Raw genomic sequence first — 21,016 nt, forward strand, 5'->3', positions numbered from 1 at the left:
TTCAAACCCTCTTTTTTAAGGTATTTCCTATTTTCATGTACGTTTTCAGCTTTTTTGCTAGCTATCTGACATTGGTGGACTATGTGCTAGTGCTCAAGTCTGGAACATCAGCAAACACACACACACACACACACACACACACACACACACACACACACAATTATGTATATATGTATAGTACCATTTACCTAAAAGTAACAAATCCAGCCAAAGGTGTGCAGTAGGACTTTGAACAATTTCTAGTTTGTGTTCATGTTCAGCCCTCACCCCCAGAGCAGGAGGCAAGTTTTTTTAGTTTTCTTTTTTTAAAAAGAACATCTATAATCTGACATCTATTAAGAAAGTTAGATAGCAAACTGTGGAGGCAACAGTTGAAGGTTTATTAGGCAGATGCAAAGGTTCTGCTTCTAAGGATGCTGAGTTATTTAAGCACTGCTGCTAAGCAATCACAAGGAGGGAATATAAGGCATTTCCTGTATCTTTCCTGCTGAAGATTTTTGCTGTGTTTCGACAAAAACAGCTTGCAGAAATAAGCACAGGAACAAATCAAATGACGCCTTGTGAGAAATTAAAGAGGGCAAATCTATTCTAGTATGGAAATTCAATTATGGGGAAAGGTTCACCTATTGACGTTCTGTCTGTGGCTACTCATCTGCCTTTGGACCCCAAATTCTAGCACAGCAGCTTGCCATATTATGAGTGCTGATTCCTCCCCCCCCCCAACGATGAACTTTTTATGAACTCAAGAGTTAATTTGGATGCACTAGAACTGAACTGGTTGGTTTTGTAAAAGGACTTACTAGAACTGGAACTAGTTCCTTTTTGGACAGATGACCTCGTATTAGAACTTGATCTATCTCAAACATTCTGTTTTGTGTTATTTGGTCTGTAACCTTCTTTTTTATATTTTCCTTTTAATGTTAGCACAAGCTTTGATGTTTGCTCGCTGTTTTCCTGACTGAACGGGAATATTGCACAACAAAGAAAAAACTTTGCTCATATTGTATATAAAATTCTTGCCACTAAGGTGTCTCATATCTATTTTTATGTTTTTCTTTTTAGTTCTGTTTCTATTTCTATTTCAAACTCAACCTAACATTTCAGCAATGTGAGGATTTGGCATGGAAGGAAGGTTTCTTTTAACCTGCAATGGCTGTCAGGACAAATATTTGATACCTTTGCCGTAATGAGAATAGGCAGTTGGTGACACACTTAAGAGCCCAATTCTTTGCTTTGTTTACTTAGAATTAAATCCCACTGAATTCAGCTAAGCTTATTTCCTAGTATGTATGCTTAGGATTGCTTTTGAGCAGGGGGGAGTGTTATATGTGCAACACCACTTTCCATATCAGCAAACCTTTGTTCTGGAGGGAGCTATGAAATCTGGGTTCAAACAGACATGGCCTGGATTAGGAGAAGTAAAACTGGGCTTGCTTGTTCAGTCCCTCCAACTAACCAACACCATGTTTCTTGAAGGAAGGTTGGAGAAACAACCTTAATAAGAAGGGAAAGCTAGGAGTCCTTTAAAAGGGAAAGGGAAAGAGGAGAGGAAGCAAGAGGAAGCTATCATGTTGGATGCCTCCTCTATTCCATGCCTGTTGGATTGGTGAGGTGTTGTGCAACATGGAGTCTCCCTTCCTTTGACCATCCATGGTGGGAAACTTGGTTCGTCTTTACTGCCTCAGGGCTATGTTACTGCTCCTATATTGTTTGAGGCAAGGAAAGTCTACATTGTATGATACCTGTGGCAAAAAGTAAACTAGCATAGGGATGGGGGTGAAATTTTAATACAAAGCTACCTAATTGGCAATTCTCAAACCAATAAACAGACCAACAGCTACCCTTAGAAATTCGCACTTCTCTGAATTTTGCAATGCTGTTCTCTCCAACCGATGTGCATGAAAAGGCATCTGTTGTGTGCATGAAAATGCATATACTAGTGAAGAAAGCAGATAGAATGTGTCATGTTAGGGAAAAACTGCTTGAAAAACTGTGCACATTAGTCAAAACTGCTGACAAAAATGAGTTTATCAGGAGAAATTTGCTGTAAAATGCTGTTGAATTTCAATGATTTTTTTAAAATAAAACAAACTAAAGTTGCTGCAGAAATGTGGAGAGGCAAAATTGAGATTGGAAAAATGAGGCTTGATAGAGTCTTCCATCCTTAAGCTAACTTGTCCTAAGGTAAGGGGAGCACAGTCTAGCTTCTCACAAAACACATGTGGATAATTATGCCTCTACATTTGGCCTCATATCTCAGGTTTCAGAATTGCTTAAAATGTTCTCTCTCTCTCTCTCTCTCTCTCTCTCTCTCTCTCTCTCTCTCAGAAATCTCAGAATCAGGGGATTATATCTGACGTGCAAAGGCACGTATTAGTGTAGAGTGACATATGCCTGCACCATAGAAAACAAGGTCAACCACCATCCCTGGCTAGTATCAAAAGCTGGGGAAACCCTGCGACAAACTGCTTGTCATGAATGACTAAGCTAAAATCAGTAAGCTGCATGAGTCATACCAGATGAAATGAAAATCTGTCCCCAATTTGTATGCAGCCTGGGCCCTAGGAAAAACATTTCATTCAGTGAAATCTTGTGCGTCTTGGCACGCTTGCTTTATTATATCCATATTTGCCTTCCAAGTATTCTGACAACCCACTTCCTGTTTTTCTAACAATTCTGCCAGGGAAAGCCCCAGCTGGGGATGGAGGCAAGTGGACAGAAAATAGCCAATTTAAAAACAACAGATGCAACACGCATTGCCTCAAGCAATTTTTTCCCTACGCAAATCCGGCTCCTTGCGTAGCATAGCTGCATGAGCGATCGTGTCTCCAAGGGAGTCGCTGCTGTACCATTACTAAACAGCTCCACTTCCAAGATCCGCCAGTTGAGGAGCAATAGGACAACTTCACCACCAGGAAATACCATATTTTTTGCTCTATAAGACTCACCTTTTCCCTCCTAAAAAGTAAGGGGAAATGTGTGTGCATCTTATGGAGCGAATACAGGCTGTGCAGCTATCCCAGAAGCCAGAACAGCAAGAGGGATTCCTGCTTTCACTGCGCAGCGATCCCTCTTGCTGTTCTGGTTTCTGAGATTCAGAATATTTTTTTTCCTTGTTTTCCTCCTCCAAAAACTAGGTGCGCCTTGTGGTCTGGTGCGTCTTATAGAGCGAAAAATACGGTATATGCTGCCATCATGACAGATATGCCAATGCAACTGGCAGAAAGTCCTGAACGCGGCAGAATTGTGGCCGTGGTGTGGAGAAGACAGACACACAGCCGACCCTCATTTAGTTACCAGTTACGTCCTGGCTCCTTGACTCAATGCAACTCAGTTCTGAGTAGGAATGTGCAGGATTGCAAATGAGGGTTGTGATGAAGATGATGTATAGGTGGTACATGACACCAGTGCAATTAGGAAAAATGTATGAAACTAGCTCAAATATGTGTTGGAAGTGTAAAGAAAAGGAGGGGACATTTTACCATATGTGGTGGGACAGTAACACGAAATTTTAAAAAATTGGGAAATGATATACAATGAATTGAAGAAAATGTTCCATCTAACATTTGTTTAAAAGCCTGAAGCATTTGTTAGGGATTGTAGGAAAAGACCTGCCAAAGAAGTTGAAAAACATCTTCATGCGTGCGACAACGGCCGCGAGAGTCTTAATAGCACAAAGATGGAAGACTGAGGAAATCCCGACTAAAGAATTATGGCAAGAGAAAGTGATGGACTATGCAGAATTGGCAAAATTGACACATAAGCTGCGGGACAGGGATAACTGTGATTTTAAAGATGAATGGGAACCTTTTACAAAGTATTTAAAGATGCAACAAAGTGAATTGGACTCATTGGCAGGTTTTGAATAAACACCCACAATTTTTTTATTGATAATAACCAGTTAGACAAATTAAGGATTTATACAATTTTGTAACATGCAGAGAACAGCATTTATAGAGAAACCAGAATCCCCGTCGCGGGGATTCGAACCACTGACCTTCTGATCAGCAAGCCCTAGGCTCTGTGGTTTAGACCACAGCGCTACCCGCGTCCCTCTTAGCAAGCCTACTCCGAGTTAAATACCATCTGTAAATCATTTTCAGGTAGTTCTCCTTCAAAGAATAACATGCTGTAAACTTCAAGTCACTTTTCCAGAGTTTCCCCCACAGTTGAAAATCTATATTAGGTTAAAATCTATATATTGTATATACAGATATAAACAACTCTCACCACTCTTAACAAACTGCAGTTGCCAGGATTATTTGGAGGAAGCTGTTGAAGTGGTATGATAGCGCTTTAAATTTATAGTGTAGATGATGCCTCAGCCACTCTCTTCAACTAGTTAACTTCATTGTCGGAATGACACATTAAATTGCTGGCTAGGACTGGGACTAATTCAAGAAATAAGGTCACCTTAGATTTAGGTTTTTGATTCAAAAACATTGTCTTGTTTACCAGAAGTGATATTGGGGAAGTTGAAAGAGGAATGCTTCTCTAGTCACGATATATTTCTCTTTGGACTTTCTTCACTTATGTAAGACCTTGCCTGTTCATTTGAATGATTCAACATGATGAAATGACTTCCGGGGAAGAAGCCAAAAAAGTAGAGTCTTGTGGTGATGCTGATGAATTCAGTACTGCATGCCTTACATCATTTCAATATTGCGTTTCAGTTAAACAGGGATTCACTTAACTCTTGTCCTGTATATAGAATGAAAGCTCCTAGTCTCTCCCCCCCACACCATAGGCCACAGGGAAAGCAAAGTTTTGCTTGAAAGATACGAGGCCAAATGGTTTTAATGATTACATTCTAAATAAATCAGAAAAATGTCAAGGAACTCTTTTATAAGCACTAGGAATGGCAGAGAAATCTGCCCTACTTAGATTCCTAAGTGAACTCACCTGATCTAATCTGGATGGGTCATGACACAGATTGGATCAATGGTCCACTTCAGAATCTTCAGTCTGGATGTTCTCTTGCTGTGGGAGTCTTTTCAGTTAAAGAATGGGATAAAATGCTTTTTCAAAGTCAATACAGTGGTACCTTGGTTCTCAAACCTAATCCTTTCCGGAAGTCTGTTCCAAAACCAAAGCATTCCAAAACCAAGGTACGCTTTCTCATAGAAAGTAATGTAAAATCCATTCCAGACTTTTAAAAGCAACCCCTAAAACAGCAATTTAACATGAATTTTGCTATCCAACGAGACCATTGATCCATAAAATGAAAGCAATAAGCAATGTACTGCAGTCACACAATCAATCAATCAATCAGTAGCTGAACTGGGTTCCATATAGTCACGAAAACAAAAACAAAGAGCCACAAAAACAAAAACGCAAAATAAATAGCAAAAATAGACAGACATCAGTGTAAGACTCAAAACGGAAGTGTGGCACTCAAATCGGAAGCATAATGCTCAAAACGGAGCACGTTTGACTTCCAAAAAAAGTTCACAAACCGGAACACTTACTTCCGGGTTTGCAGTGTTTGGGTTCCAAGTTGTTTGAGTACCAAACGTTTGAGAACTGTAAAGCAATTGAATTAGACTCACTGACATAACTTTGCTCTCCTCCCCCAGCATAAGTGATACATCGTGAATTACACGCCTCAGCAGTGAGGCAGTACTGTATCTAGCTTGATTACAATCCTGTATCCCTCCCCCCCCCCCCGCCGCCCAGCAAAAAAATGGATCAGAAAAATATTGTTGCTGGCAAAATTGCATAGAGCCTTAAACCCTTGGGAATGGCCGCCCTGCAAGTTTTCCGGAGGGCTGCTAGCTTGGCTTTGGGAAGGAGGTGTGAGGGCTCTGGCAGGTCCAGACTCCTTCCTCCTTCCCAAAGCTAGGAAAGACTGCAATTGATCACAACTTCACACATGGGGGGATTAAATAAATGGAGAGTGGGTTTCTTCTGCTTTCCATTTATTTATTCCCCACCCAACAAAGCTGTGATCATGTGCCTGTATTTTTATAATATGCACTCAGGGTAAACCTATTGAAATTAGTGGACATTAGTTTCTTAGATCCTTTAATTTTAACGGGTTGGTGGTTAGAACATGATGAAATGCTCAGATTTTTAATGAACTATGTAGGACCAATTCAGTAAAGTCATACCTCGGGTTCCAGATGCTTCAGGTTGTGGTTTTTCAGGTTATGGACCAGCCAAAACCCGGAAGTACTGGAATGGGTTACTTCCGGGTTTCGGGGGTCCTGCATGCGCAGAAGCGCTAAATTGCTCTTTGTGCATGTGCAGAAGACCAAATCTCAACCTGCGCATGTTTCCTTTTTGGAAATGAGGCACAGCTGAGACCGTGGTGTCTTTCTGATATATAATTTATTTACTGTCTCACCAGAGTGGTGCATGTTCTAGTTATCTCCCGCTTGGACAACTGCAATGCGCTCTACATGGGGCTACCTTTGAAGGTAACCCGGAAACTACAACTAATCCAGTATGCGGCAGCTAGACTGGTGACTGGGAGCGGCCGCCAGGACCACATAAGACCGGTCCTGAAAGACCAACATTGGCTCACAGGTTGTTTCTGAGCACAATTCAAAGTGTTGGTGCTGACCTTTGAAGCCATAAACAGCCTCGGCCCAGTATAGCTGAAGGAGTGTCTCCACCCCCATTGTTCAGCCCGGACACTGAGGTCCAGCGCCGAGGGTCTTCTGGTGGTTCCCTCACTGCGAGAAGTGAGGTTACAGGGAACCAAACAGAGGGCATTCTTGATAGTGGCGCCCACCCACTACGCTCTCCCATCCGATGTCAAGGAAATAAACTAAAGGTAAAGGTAAAGGTACCCCTGCCCGTACGGGCCAGTCTTGACAGACTCTGGGGTTGTGCGCCCATCTCACTCAAGAGGCCAGGGGCCAGCGCTGTCCGGAGACACTTCCGGGTCACGTGGCCAGCGTGACATCGCTGCTCTGGCGAGCCAGAGCCGCACACGGAAACGCCGTTTACCTTCCTGCTGGTAAGCGGTCCCTATTTATCTACTTGCACCCGGAGGTGCTTTCGAACTGCTAGGTTGGCAGGCGCTGGGACCGAGCAGCGGGAGCGCACCCCGCCGCAGGGATTCGAACCGCCGATCTTTCGATCGGCAAGTCCTAGGCGCTGAGGCTTTAACCCACAGCGCCACCTGCGTCAAGGAAATAAACTACTATCTGACTTTTAGAAGATATCTGAAGGCAGCCCTGTTTAGGGAAGTTTTTAATGTTTGATGTTTTATTGTGTTTTTAATAGTCTGTTGGGAGCTGCCCAGAGTGGCTAGAGAATACACACACACACACACACACACACACACACACACTCACTCAAAGAGGGTCTTGTTTCTCCCATAGCCGTAGCAGTGGATTCAGACAGAAATCTACCGTCATCTTCTGACCCTCTCTCCAGCTTTCTTGCCTTTAACAGCCTGCAACCTATTTTTCCTTTAGGTCACCCCACGGCAAACCCTAACTGCCTTTGTCTTCTAACTATGAGTTGAGGAAGGGGCACAGAGCCTCCTCTTCTTGCCTTTCCTAATAGCTCATCACTTCAGGTGATTTTCTCACAATGAAAATTGCCTGGCGTATCTTTTAACATATGCTGAATCCAGGGGTTCAATGCCTGGCACCCAGAAACTCATAACATTTCACTTCCTTGCAGCCTAAGGAAAGCTGTTTGTTTCTTGGACACTGGCAGAAATTGCTAATGTAGACTAACGTCTGATAATGGATCAGTGTGGTGTCTGTTTGAAACGCAACTAGTTAAAATGCAGATTTAAAAGTGGTCAAAATGTATTTGGATCCTGTATTTTTTAAAGCGCAACGCCTATCTATAGATGTAAAAGAATATAAAGTGTTATGCTATATAGTTATGTTTAGAACTTTATAGTGCTTATAGCTTAATAGTATTATATAAGGTATTGTGTGTACGATACACATATTTTTGCGTATTTTAAGCAGGAACCCCCAAATACTTTTTACGATTCCTGCCCATTGCTGCATCGAGGCTGTTTATATGCAACCTCGCCTATGCAATGATTTTTGGGGGTGGGACATGCGACGGAAAAATTTGTTTAGTGATCAGGTTGAGTCACCGAAGTGTTTTTTCCCCTGCCAGAAAACCGTTAACTGACAACAGCTCCTGACTGGCCAGAGTTCCAAGGGAGGCAGTTGGAGTGAGAGTCGATGTTAGAGACCCATGGGGTCTGTGAGGGAGAATTCGGAGGATGGAGTGATAGTCATGAAGAATAAGAAGGAAACATTAGTGAAGATGGAATCACTATATGTTCAACCAAGCGACCAGGGGATGGAGGCCACCACTGCTGGTATGGATGGTGTCTGTGGATCTTTCTGACAGGTCCCCTTGCTGAGTCACTTGGCTGAGAACTTTGGGAAGAGCAACTATTTATGGATAGTTCAAAGAAAAGAGATCGTTGGTGTAAATTGTGTTTTCCGAAAAATGAAAATTTCTTCATCTTGCCTGTAAGTATATCTCTTCTTCTTTCCGCAGTCTGCTTCTTTTGCTATCCCTTAAGGTTTTGACACATAGGGAATCAGGTCATGGTTAGATTAATTTTTAAAGATTGTCCTCAGGGCCCCCTTAGATTTTTTGAGGGAAATGGCTTGCAGTGCAGAGATAGAGAGTATCGAGGAAATAACTAGAATCCATTTTGTGATCTTCTTCCTTTTCTTCCCTAGATGTTCCGGTCTGCGCAGGTTGAGAGAGCTGCTGACCTCCTGTTGCCGCTCCATCAAAAACCATCCCCTGGACTGGTTGAGATAAGAAAGTGTCATCGTGGAAGGAAGGAGAACCAAAGTGAGAACCATCTATGTGAGACCGAAGGACCAGGGGATGGATGCCACCAGTGATTCCACCAGTGGTGAGTGCTGATCTGTTAGAGACCCATGGGGTCTGTGAGGGAGAAATCGGAGGATGGAATGATGGTCATGAAGGATAAGAAGGAAACATTAGTGCAGATGAAATCACTATATGTTCAACCAAGCGACCAGGGGATGGAGGCCACCACTGCTGATATGGATGGTGTCTGTGGATCTTTCTGACATGTCCCCCTATTTATGGATAGTTCAAAGAAAAGAGATCGTTGGTATGAATTGTGTTTTCCGAAAAATGAAAGTTTCTTCAACTTGCCTGTAAGTATATCTCTTCTTCTTTCCACAGTCTGCTTCTTTTGCTATCCCTTAAGATTTAGACACATAGGGAACCAGGTCGTGATTAGATTAATTTTTAAAGATTGTCCTCAGGGCCTCTTAGATGCTTTGAGGGAAATGGCTTGCCTTCTCCCTTGTGGGCATCATCACAAGAAGGGGATCTCCCAGTTTTGGAGGGTCCTTTGTCAAAATGGGTTCAACTCTTTGCTGCACTCTCCATGAGAGGTTTCTGAAAGTAGGTTCAGCTGACCGGTTCCCCAAAGTTAGCACAGAGACATAGAGTATCAAGAAAGTATCTAGAACCCATTTCCTGACTATTTTCCATCTTCTTCCCTAGATTCGAGAGCTGCTGGCCTCCTGTTGCCGTTCCCTCAAAATCCATCCCCTTGTCTATTTGGAGGAAGAAAGTGTGATGGTTGATGGAAGAAAGATTAAAGTAAGAACAATTTATGTAAGACTGAGAGACCAGGGGATGGATACCACTGGTCTACCAATGGTGAGTGTTGAGGTTGTTCATGAAGAACAGAGAGGCCAGAGAGAATCTGGCTTGCCAGGGCAGGGGGAAGCAGCTCCCTGATTTAAGAAGAGTTTAGGCAGTGACAGCAGTGAGACTAGCAGCTCCAGCACAGCTCTCTCTCCCCTCCAAGACCCAGTTCCCCTGTCCCCCCAAAATTATATATATATATATATATAGTATATATTTCCAAAACACCATGAGTCTCCAGTGTGGTCTCTCGTCACAAGGCAACAGACTTTTTAAAGAAGTAGAAGTAGAACAATTGAAGATATTTCTTCAAAAGATATTTCTTCTGTAACAGTTAGTTACAGACTGGTTGCAATACCTTCAAGTAAATGATGTGTTTAAAATAGATAAGAAAAATTGTTTTAGTACAGAAATCTCAAGGTTTCAAAAGGAATTATTTGAAAATAATGTGAAGTTACGTTCTAAAATGTATAAATTGCTAGAGTGCAAAACTAAGGATGAAGAAGTCAAAACATTAATGATAAAATGGGCACAAGACATTAGGCATAATATTCAATTTTCATAATATTATTAGGCATAATATTAAATGTTTGCTGGAAATGTAAGGAGAAGGAAGGCATGTTCTACTACATGTGGTGGATGTGCAAGATAATTAAAACATTCTGGGAAATGATTCACAATGAGTTGAAAAAAATGTTTAAAATAAAAAGAGGCCTTTTTTATTAGGCATTTTAGGTATAGAGATTCTGAGGGAGCAGAAATGACTATTCATGTACATGATGACAGCACTAAGGATACTACAGGCCCAGAGATGGAAAAAGGATAAAGTTCCATCCAGAGAGGAATGGCTGATGAAGTTGTTGAACTATGGCAAAATGGCGGAACTGACCGGGAAAATCATAAACCAGGAAGAGAAATTTTTTAAGAAAGAATGGGGGGAATTTATATTGCATTTGAGAGAACACTCTTTTAAACAACCAAAAACTTTGGCAGGGTTTGAGTAACGCTTGCAATTTACGAAAACTATGGGAAAATGGATTTCTATTCTATTAGCAAATTAGAGAAAATACGATAAGCAGATGAAAAAGAGAGCGATTGATAATGGTCACCATAGAAGGGCAGAGGAAAGTCAAAGGACTCAGAGAATCCTAAATGAAGGGGTGAATAATGTGTTTGAATTTAAATTTGTTATGCAAAACTTAATAAAAAGACATTTTTTAAAATAAATAAATAAACAGATAATTTTTGTGTTATTCCTTTACAAACATGCTAGTCTTTGGGGTTGCTTTTTTCCAACAGTTGTGAGCATGGAGTCTACTGCAGGAGTCTACAGTTTGGCTACTTCCTTTGTGGATGCTATAATTATAATTATAATATAATATTATATTATATTATATTATATTATATTATATTATATTATATTATATTATATTATATTATATTATATTATATTATATTATATTATATTAATAAATAATTTATTTATACCCTGCCCATGTGGCCAGGGCTCCCCAGCCACTCTGTGCAGCTTCCAGCAAAATATTAAAATACAATAATTCATCAAATATTAAAAGCTTCCCTAAACAGGACTGCCTTCAGATGTCTTCTAAAGGTAAGGTAGTTGTTTATTTCTTTGACATCTGGTGGGAAGGCGTTCCACAGGGCGGGCGCCACTACTGAGAAGGCCCTCTGCCTGGTTCCCTGTAACATTGCTTCTCGCGGTGAGGGAACCGATAGAAGGCCCTCAGTGCTGGAACATAGTGTCTGGGAAGAACGATGGGGGTGGAGACACAGAGAGGAAGGGGGGAGAGCTGGTTAAAACAGAATAAGATAGGTTTAGGGAATTTCTGAGAGGCAGTTGCACAGATTTGTTATTTTCACCATTACAGTGGTACCTCGGGTTACATACACTTCAGGTTACATACGCTTCAGGTTACAGACTCCGCTAACCCAGAAATAGTACCTCAGGTTAAGAACTTTGCTTCAGGAAGAGAACAGAAATCGTGCTCCGGCGGCATGGCAGCAGCGGGAGGTCCTATTAGCTAAAGTGGTGCTTCAGGTTAAGAACAGTTTCAGGTTAAGAACGGACCTCCGGAACGAATTAAATACTTAACCCAAGGTACCACTGTATCTGCTTTAAAATTAGCTTTCCTTTTGCCAGCCAATATCAGCTTTGTGAAAGTAATCTAGCAGACTGCTTTTCTTGTATTCCACCCAGGAAATGAAATACTAAACCTCAGAACACTCTCAAAAGATTCAACATGTTTTGCTGGGCATACAGTATACAAAGAACCAAACTTGAATGTTCTGGAATCTTCGATCTCTTTGAAATAAAGCTCAGTATCCCCACCCCCCTGCAAGGGAGTCAGACCTCACAACAAAGAAAAACACCTGATGACGTATTTTGGGATGAAAATTGGCCACAACTTTATTAAAATTTCAGACTGTGCGCTTGCGGTTTGAGACTCCCCTCAGGACACCCTTTCTTTTTTTAAATATTTATTAAAGTTTTCAATATTAATACAATAAAAAGAAAATCAAAAAGAAAAAAGAAAAATATAACAAAAATACAAAACAGAAAATACTTAAAAACACACAAAATTTCAATAACTTATTTTTCATTAACTTATTTCCCAGACCTCCTCGTACCTTCCTTTTTTGTATTCCAATTCAATTATTAGTTCAGCAAATCCTTATCAATATTTTTTTTAACCTACTTCTGAACCTTTTTTCCGTATTCTCTTATAACATTACAGCTGAAAACCACTTAATTTGTATCCGACATCATTCTAACATTCTCCCCTCAGGACACCCTTTCAAGGTGACCCTGATACCGCCATCGCAGGTGGGGTGCATTGCGACACCACCCCTACTGAATATAAAAGAGAAACTGTGACCATCTGAGTGTGTACATTCTTAGAACCAAGACAACGGAAACCTCCCAGGTGGGAGGAAAATTCTTTAAAGGGGCACACCATACCCAGGCCGACAAGCATAGTAAATTGCAGCACCTAAAGATTCCATGCTGGGGCAGCACAGACGAGATGACTGTGAAACAATTCAGATATAAATTGTGTAGTTAGAACTGCAGGAAGGGACCCCAAGGATCATCCAGTCCAACCCCCTGCAATGCAGAAATAATCCACTACCCCACCATAAGGATCAAACATGCAACCGTGGCCCCATCAGCATCATGTTTTAACCAACTGAGCTGACCAGGCACCGAAGAAGAGAATACATAAATGCAGACTCCCACATAAAGAGTACTGTAGATCATGTGCAAACTAAGCATACATTGTAACCCTGCACGGGAGCACATGCCTACGACCTCATGACTAATGAATAACTAATTAATAGTATCCTCCCCTCGTGTTACTGAAAATAGGGTTAGAAGGGGTTCTGGGTCATCTAGCCCGGCTCCACATATAAAGGTAAAGGGAACCCTGACCATTAGGTCCAGTTGTGACCGACTCTGGGGTTGCGGCGCTCATCTCACATTATTGGCCGAGGGAGCCAGCGTACAGATTCCGGGTCATGTGGCCAGCATGACTAAGCCGCTTCTGGCGAACCAGAGCAGCGCACGGAAACGCTGATTAGCTTCCCATCCGGAGCGGTACCTATTTATCTACTTGCACTTTGACATGCTTTCGAACTGCTAGGTTGGCAGGAGCAGGGACCGAGCAACGGGAGCTCACCCCGTGGGATTCGAACTGCCAACCTTCTGATCGGTAAGCCCTAGGCTCTGTGGTTTAACCCACAGCACCACCCACTTCCCTTCCGCCACCTGCGTCCCTTTGGCTCCCCATATACCGATACCTAAAAAGATTAGCCACACACACAGGATTAACTACCACCATACATACAGAAATGCACACCCAATCCTATTAAGCACGTGCATAGATGCCTATGCCTGTTTATGCTATGGAATGAATGGCACACGTAGGGATGAGACCATCAGCAGGTGACCAGCACGCCGCATTACTAGCATACTTTGACTATAAAAGAACAATAGTCAGGAGGGAGGACCTCGGGCCCCTCTCCAAGCTGAGGGCCTCAAAGGGAATCCTATATAATTACAGAGTTGGAACCCTTAGGGCAATCCTCGGCGATGCAGGACCATGCGCCCATTCCTTAATGGGATACCATACCCCTGCACATCATACCAGAAATCATTGGATCGTAGAGCTGGAGAAGACCCAAATGGTCTTCCAGCCCAGGCTCATGGAGAACACCATAGACAATTTGGCCTTCGAATCCCACTGCCTTGTGTAGATAGACTCATAATACAATGATACAAGCAGCTCAGCACATATGCATACCACAATTATATGCATGCATACATAAATACATACATACATACACACATACATACAGACCACATTCTATGCATGGAAGGAAGCCCAGCAGCCCAGCTCCCTGCCCACCTGGCCTCACCATTAACTGGGCAGCCCCTTATGTGCGGCCACCTACTTCAGGCCCATGGCAGAATGAAACTGGTAGGAAAAATTCTTAAGACTGCAATATGTTACGAGTCAAGTCCCCATACTTCCACCGCTAGGGCCTCATATACGATACGCCCCAAAAGTTAGGGGGAAAACAGCTGATCTAATGAGGAACAACGCCAACAATCTGTTCTTCAAATTAGGCACCAACGCACCACAATTTGGTTATCCAGTACCGCCATGGAAAGCAATGTGTACCTACCTTACTCCCCATGTGGAAGCACAACTCGTGTGTGGAAAGATGGCGCTGGCCATGTGTATGAAAGAGGGAGGGGTTCGCCCAACAACCAGGTAACTCCAGCAGTTCTCTGCTTCCTCATCTTCGCTACTATCTTTTTCTACGTTCTACCTCTCTCTGGGTCTTCGTGTCCTGCTGATTTTCCTCCTGGATGCTCCAGGGCCAACTGCACAACTGACATCAGCTCCGGCCTCCTTTAAATCTGAGGAGCAGACCAGAAGGAAGCCTGCATCGGCACGGTCCGCTCCTCCTACCTGCGCCCACTGCAAATCGGCCGATTCAAATGGCTGTGTTCTGGCGGGAACCCAGATGCCTCTGCGGTGACCCCAGCAGATGAGGAATAGCCACAGGAGCAGCATGGCTCTGAGAAGATGGTGGTGCAGTGCGCTGGGCTGCAAACATTGCCCACCACTGTGAAATGATGAGCGGCCATTAATGGTTTCTCAGCCTCCTGGAAAAAAGTGACAAGTGGGGTGCCGCAAGGTTCTGTCCTGGGCCCCTTGTTGTTCAACTTGGATGAAGGAATTGAGGGGATGCTCCTCAAATTGGCTGATGACACCAAACTGCGAGGGCTAGCTAATGCTGCAGAAAACAGAATCAGAATTCAAAAGGACATTAACAGGTTGGAGAACTGGACGAAAGCCAACAAAATGAATTTCAATAGGGAGAAATGTAAGGTTCTGCACTTAGAACCAGATTCACTAATATAGGATGGGGGACACCTGGCTTCCTAGCAGTACCTGTGAAAAGGATCTAAGGGTCTTGATGGACCACAGGCTTAACATGAGTCAACAGTGTGATGCAGAAGCAAAAAAGCTAATGCTATTCTAGGCTGCATTAACAGAAGTATAGTTTCCAGATCGTGGGAAGTAATAAAGGTAAAGGTACCCCTGCCCGTACGGGCCAGTCTTGCCAGACTCTAGGGTTGTACGCTCATCTCACTCTAAAGGCCGGGAGCCAGTGCTGTCCGCAGACACTTCCGGGTCACGTGGCCAGCGTGACAAGCTGCATCTGGTGAGCCTGCGCAGCACACGGAACGCCGTTTACCTTCCCGCTGGTAAGCGGTCCCTATTTATCTACTTGCACCCGGAGGTGCTTTCGAATTGCTAGGTTGGCAGGCGCTGGGACCGAACAACGGGAGCGCACGCTGCCGCGGGGATTCGAACCGCCGACCATGTGATCGGCAAGTCCTAGGCGCTGATGTTTAACCCACAGCACCACCCGCGTCCCTAGAGCTACCCGCGTAATAGTACCGCTCTATTCTGCCTTGGTCAGACCACACTTGGAATACTGTGTCCAATTCTGGGAGCCACAATTTAAGGAGGATGTTGAAGGAATTGGGTATGTTTAGCCTGGAAAGGGGAGACTGAGAGGAGATCTGATAGCCATCTTCAAATATCTAAAGGACTGTCACACGGAAGAGGGAGGATGCTTGTTTTCTCCTGCTCTGGAGGGTAGGACTCGAACCCGTGGCTTCAGGTTACAAGAAAGGAGATTCTGATTAAACATTCATAAAAACAAACAGACTCCCTTGGAAGGTGGTGGACTCTGATTCCTTGGAGGTTTTTAAACAAAGACTGGATGGCCATCTGCCATGGATGCTTTCGCTGAGATTCCTGCATCGCAGGGGGTTGGACTAGATGACCCCTGGGTCCCTTCCAACTCTTAAGATTCTATGATTCTATGGACTGGATCTGAATTAATAACAGCCATCCACCAGTTTCCTATTCAAAACTGCTTCCCACCCCAACCTCTAAATGACTACTATATATAAATAATACATTAAAGTAGACAAATAATAAGGATTAATAAACCTGTTACCCATTGTCTATAAACCCTTATGATAATCACATATCAGATTTTCTTTTGTGAATGAAATAAAATGGTTTCAATCCATTTCTAAACAAGGCTTAGATCAACTCCCCAGATGTTCAGGGTCCAGGGGTTCAGTGCCTGGCGCTCAGAAACTCATGGCAAAGGGGAGTCCGTCACCCACAAACTCATAACATTTCACTTCCTTGCAACCTAAGGAACGCTGTTTATTGGCAGAACACACTGGGCAGAAACTGAAAGAAACAGGGGGATGAGGAGGTCTAAGGGGGAAGTCCTGCTCCTCTCCATCATAATACTGGACAGAATACTACAGGGTGTTGAGAGGGGTTATTTTTAACTCTTAAGTGAGAAACAGCAGCCATAGTCAAGGCCAGAAGTGTTGTCCCTTGGTGACCCCGCCATGTTGAAAAGTGTGTGTGTTTGCAAAAGAAAAACTTTGCACCTTTATACAATATGCATGTGTGCTTGGGCCCAGGATCTTTTGCTTCACCATCCCCACTACGGGCTCCCTGTTGCTACTCAGCTAAAAAAAGGGGGGGGGGAAAGTGTCCCCGGATTCATTGAAAAAAATCTGGTAACCATATTCTAAATTAATTAAATAAAACCACTTAACCCACTGAAAGATATATTTGAAAAATAATATTAAGAGGAGTGATGCCCATTGTTAGGCGAGGTAGCTAAAGTGATGATGTCATGTCCTCCATTGTGACATGTTCCCTGCTGAGTGACTTGGCTGAGAACTTTGGGCAGAGCAACTATTTGAATTTAGTCAGTGAATTTGCTAAGAGTGTACTTCTGGAGATAATGAAGGTTCAGTCGTCTTGCTTGTAAGTAGAATCTCTTATTCTTCCCCCTATTTCTTTAGCTATTCCTTAAGATTTAGACGCATAGGGTCATGGTTAGATTAATTTTTAAAGATTGTCCTCAGGGCCCCTTAGCTGCTTTGAGGGAAATAGCTTGCAGTACAGGGATAGAGAGTAGCGAGGAAATAATCCATTTCGTGACCTTCTTCCTTTTCTTCTCTAGATGTTCCGGTCTGCGAAGGTTGAGAGAGCTGCTGGCCTCCTGTTGCCGCTCGATAAAAATCCATCCCCTGGACGAAGACACCATTCATATTAATGGAAAGAAGATAAGAGTTCGTACCATCTATGTGAGGCCAAAGGACCAGGGGATGGATGCCACCAGTGATTCCAGCAGTGGTGAGTTTTGATCTTTGTTCATGAAGAACAGGGAGGCCAGAGAGAATCTGGCTGGCTGGGGGGGGGGGGAGGCAGCTCCCTGATTTAAGAAGAGTTTAGGGATTGGATGAGGAAGGGAGAATAATGTGGGCCACTTGGAGATCCTTGCAGTAATAATCAATGAAAATATTAAGAATTTTTTCTGTTCTTTTCTCTTCCAGGCAGCGGCAACAGTGAGGCCAGCAGCTCTCTCAACCAAGACCCAGTTCCCCCCTTCCCCAATTAATTTTTTTAGTCTAATAAAGATTTGTATTGCAAATATGCTAGTCTTTGGTCATTTTTTTTATCCCTGTATGGGTGCATCTACAGCAGCAAGAATGTTTCTTGCCCAAAAATGGAAAGAAGAAGAAGAAAAAGAAGAAAAAGAAGAAAAAGAAGAAAAAGAAGAAAAAGAAGAAGAAGTCCCACAGAAAGAAGAAGTCCCACAAAAACAAGAACGATGGGTGTGGAGACGCGGGGAGGGGGGGAAGCTGGTTAAAACAGAATAAAATAGCATTTAGGCAATTTCTGAGAGGCAGTTGCACGGATTTGTTATTTTCACCATTATCTGCTTTAAAATTAGCTTTCTTTTTGCCAGCCAGTATCAGCTTTGTGAAAGTAATCTGCTTTTCTTGTATTCTGCCCAGGAAATGAAATACTAAACCTCAGAATATTCTCAAAAGATTCAGCATGTTTTGCTGGGCATACAGTATACAAAGAACTGAACTTGCATGACCTCTTGTTCCGGAATCTTGGATCTCTTTGAAATAAAGGCTTGGAATAGATTCAGTTTTAAGCTGAAAAACAAAGATGTTTGTTATTATTTTTCATAAACAAAACCACTGGCATTTTTTTTAAAAAAAATGCCTTTTAAGTTCTAACATGCAACCAAAGCAAGAAGACTTAACTGCATCACTGAAAGCTTTTCTACACTCTTTATATTTTAAGCTCTTGATTCTCAGACATAGACTAGCTAGCAGAAAACACAAATGATGCTACTGAATTTGTTGTCTCTGATTTTGAAGATTTTTAAAATTTTATACCACCGCACCCCCCTTCCTACACCCCTGGCTGCAGCCCACGGCTTTCAGCTGTCTGAGAAAAAGGCAAGTCTCCTTCTTCCCCTTCTGCCTAACTGCCCCCCACTCAGACGGCTCCTCTTGGTTGTGTGCAGTCATGTCTAGGACACAGACGGAAGAAAAGCAATAGCTTTTATCCAGTTTTACTTTTTGCCTGTCGAGGTCCCCAGGGCCACCCCAAATAACTCACACATCACACAGAAATTTTGTTTAAGGTTTTTGGCATAATTTTGGCCGCAACTTTATTAAAATACAAAAAAATGTGAGTGGTTGCTTAGGCATTGGTGGCGACTATCTGCCCCCCAGTGGGGGACAGACTGACATTCCACAAGCCTGCGAAAGTCAGAAAAGGAGAATACATTTGGGGGTAGCGACGGAGCAGGGAACCTGTCCTCAGCCCTCCCCAAATGCAACCAGGGGCTCTTGCGTGGCCCTAGCCCCTTGACAAGGTTTGGACAAAAGCAATGGTGAGCCCCTGTATTCCTTTAACGGAATCCCTTGCTGCAGCAGCAGCATTAGAGGGGCAGGCACAGCCAATCCATGCCCCTCAACCAACCAAACCATCAACCAGTGCCTAACCGCAAGCTTACAAGTTGTGACGATTTGCTACGCAGTAGGCAAAAACCAAATGGCCCAGCCAATCAGCCAGATGGACAAAATTCCTACCTGGCCCCTGCCCCAAAGCAGACGACCCCATGACAGGCATAGCAAGGTCAAAGCAAACAACCCTAATTCTAGGGAGGGGGGGGGATGGGCAATCCGATGCACGGGCGAAAAGAGGAAGCTCTGCGCCTCGTGCAAGGAGTTTTAGCATTTCTGGCTGTCAATCAACAAATAGCAACATTAACTTCCTCCCAACGACAAGAGAAGCCCAATCACAAAAGTGGCCAACGATCAATTAGTCTGCCCCACAACTTTGGAGTGTCCTGTCAGCCCCCACCGCAACACATGCTCTCCATGAAGGAGAACACACTTTGTTGTTAGTCTTAGCTCCCCCCCAACCCCCCCAAGACCATCTATATTTGGTAGTGGCTTAAGCAACACAAACACCTGCAAAAGCTGTTTTGCCAGGAGCAATGGTGGTATAGATGAGCAAGCACATAGAGCACTCTTTATTTTTATTCTCTCTCCTGACCCCCTTTTGCAGTCTGGGCAAAATCTATACATAACAACAGAGAAAGGAGGTTCATAATTTCTAGATGTGAAGTGGCGTTACAGAAAAATAAAAAAGACTATCAGCAAAAGCACGAAAAACGCCTCCTGGAAAAGCTTGAAATGCTTTAAAAAATAAGTCTCAATAAATCCAGCAGGACTTATTCCTGGATACTAGTGCACAAAATGGCCGCCCCTGTCCGTTAGCGACTACGTGACACAACCATGAACATCACGGTGGGTTCTTCACTCTTGACCTCAGTGGGATCTGGATTACATCTAAAATCGTATTACAACTAAGTGTTACTAAAACAAAATCATTTGGGTGGTTTCCCGAGAAGGGAAATGAACAATGATGATAGCACTTCAAAACGTTATGTATACCTCTCCTCCTGTGGTATGAATTATGTGTAACGCTTTATCCACTACTATCCCTTTTTGTAGTGAGTCACTGAAAAGAAAAGAAAACTCACCTATGACTTCACATAGCGAGAAAATCCTATTGCAAAAAGAAGGGATATTTTTGTTGTTTCTCCTTAGGCATTTCCTTTAGTTTCCCCAGAAACAAGGATACAATCCAAAGTCAACTAAAGTTGTGGGGTTTTTTTGTTTTTTGTTTTAAAAAGTGAGACTGTAATTTTTTTTAAATAGCATTTGAAATACATCCAGGCTGGGATTGAAAATGTGAGCATCAGTTCAAAATATAAAAGTTCAAACTGAAGATCCCCTACTTATTGGCAAAAATGCACTGGGCATTAATAATATGCATTACTCTTCAGCAGGGACGCGGGTGGCGCTGTGGGTTAAACCACAGAGCCTAGGACTTGCTGATCAGAAGGTTGGCGGTTCAAATCCCCGCAACGGGGTGAGCTCCCGTTGCTTGGTCCCTGCTCCTGCCAACCTAGCAGTTTGAAAGCACGTCAAAGTGCAAGTAGATAAATAGGTACCGCTCTGGCGGGAAGGTAAATGGCATTTCCATGCGCTGCTCTAGTTCACCAGTACCGGCTTAGTCATGCTGGCCACATGATCCGGAAGCTGTACGCCGGCTCCCTCGCCCAATAAAGCGAGATGAGCGCTGCAACCCCAGAGTCGGCCATGACTGGACCTAATGGTCAGGGGTCCCTTTACTTTTACCTTACTCTTCAGAATCTTAAAGGTTTATTGGAAATAGGCTATCAGCATGGAAGCAAAAAGTTTTGGTTTTTTTTTAACAAGTTCAGCTCCACGTTCAGAATATTTTACTAGGATTTTCACTGATGTGTGCTTCCCTTCTCAGGTACGGTCTACTATGCTTATAGCAAAATCTGGATTGGGGAGGTGTCACGCTTGTGAAGAGAAGTTCCTTAGCTCAGTCCTAACACACTG

General features: G+C 43.1%; 1 protein-coding gene, 1 long non-coding RNA gene and 1 pseudogene across 3 annotated transcripts in view; 2 read left to right on the top strand and 1 right to left on the bottom strand.

The window, feature by feature from the left end:
• LOC310846869 (small nuclear ribonucleoprotein Sm D2 pseudogene) overlaps positions 1-21,016 on the top strand; it is a 226,196-nt pseudogene that overhangs the window by 81,088 nt on the left and 124,092 nt on the right. The window lies entirely within an intron of this gene.
• Positions 16,753-17,700, top strand: LOC310846868 (uncharacterized protein). The gene is made up of 3 exons (XM_083744058.1): positions 16,753-17,030; positions 17,230-17,402; positions 17,603-17,700. Exons 1-3 carry the CDS (start codon positions 16,897-16,899, stop codon positions 17,665-17,667), a joined length of 372 nt encoding a protein of 123 aa, XP_083600184.1. The 5' UTR covers positions 16,753-16,896; the 3' UTR covers positions 17,668-17,700.
• Positions 18,094-21,016, bottom strand: part of LOC310846894 — a 36,753-nt gene continuing 33,830 nt past the window's right edge. Inside the window, exon 3 of the long non-coding RNA XR_014565596.1 lies at positions 18,094-18,217. This is a non-coding gene — a long non-coding RNA (uncharacterized lncRNA). The remainder of the gene's footprint in view (positions 18,218-21,016) is intronic.

The sequence above is a fragment of the Podarcis gaigeae genome (genome assembly GCF_964106915.1).
Source record: "Podarcis gaigeae genome assembly, chromosome: 6".
In the NCBI taxonomy this organism is placed as follows: Eukaryota; Metazoa; Chordata; class Lepidosauria; order Squamata; family Lacertidae; genus Podarcis; species Podarcis gaigeae.

What these genes read in the sequence shown, in the direction of transcription:
- LOC310846868 (XM_083744058.1), top strand. Translation starts at nt 16,897, where the DNA reads ATGTCCTCCATTGTGACATGTTCCCTGCTGAGTGACTTGGCTGAGAAC. An exon ending in AAGGTTCAGTCGTCTTGCTT is followed by an intron (nt 17,031 to 17,229) that starts GTAAGTAGAATC and finishes TTTCTTCTCTAG; the next exon opens with ATGTTCCGGTCTGCGAAGGT. An exon ending in CACCAGTGATTCCAGCAGTG is followed by an intron (nt 17,403 to 17,602) that starts GTGAGTTTTGAT and finishes TTTCTCTTCCAG; the next exon opens with GCAGCGGCAACAGTGAGGCC.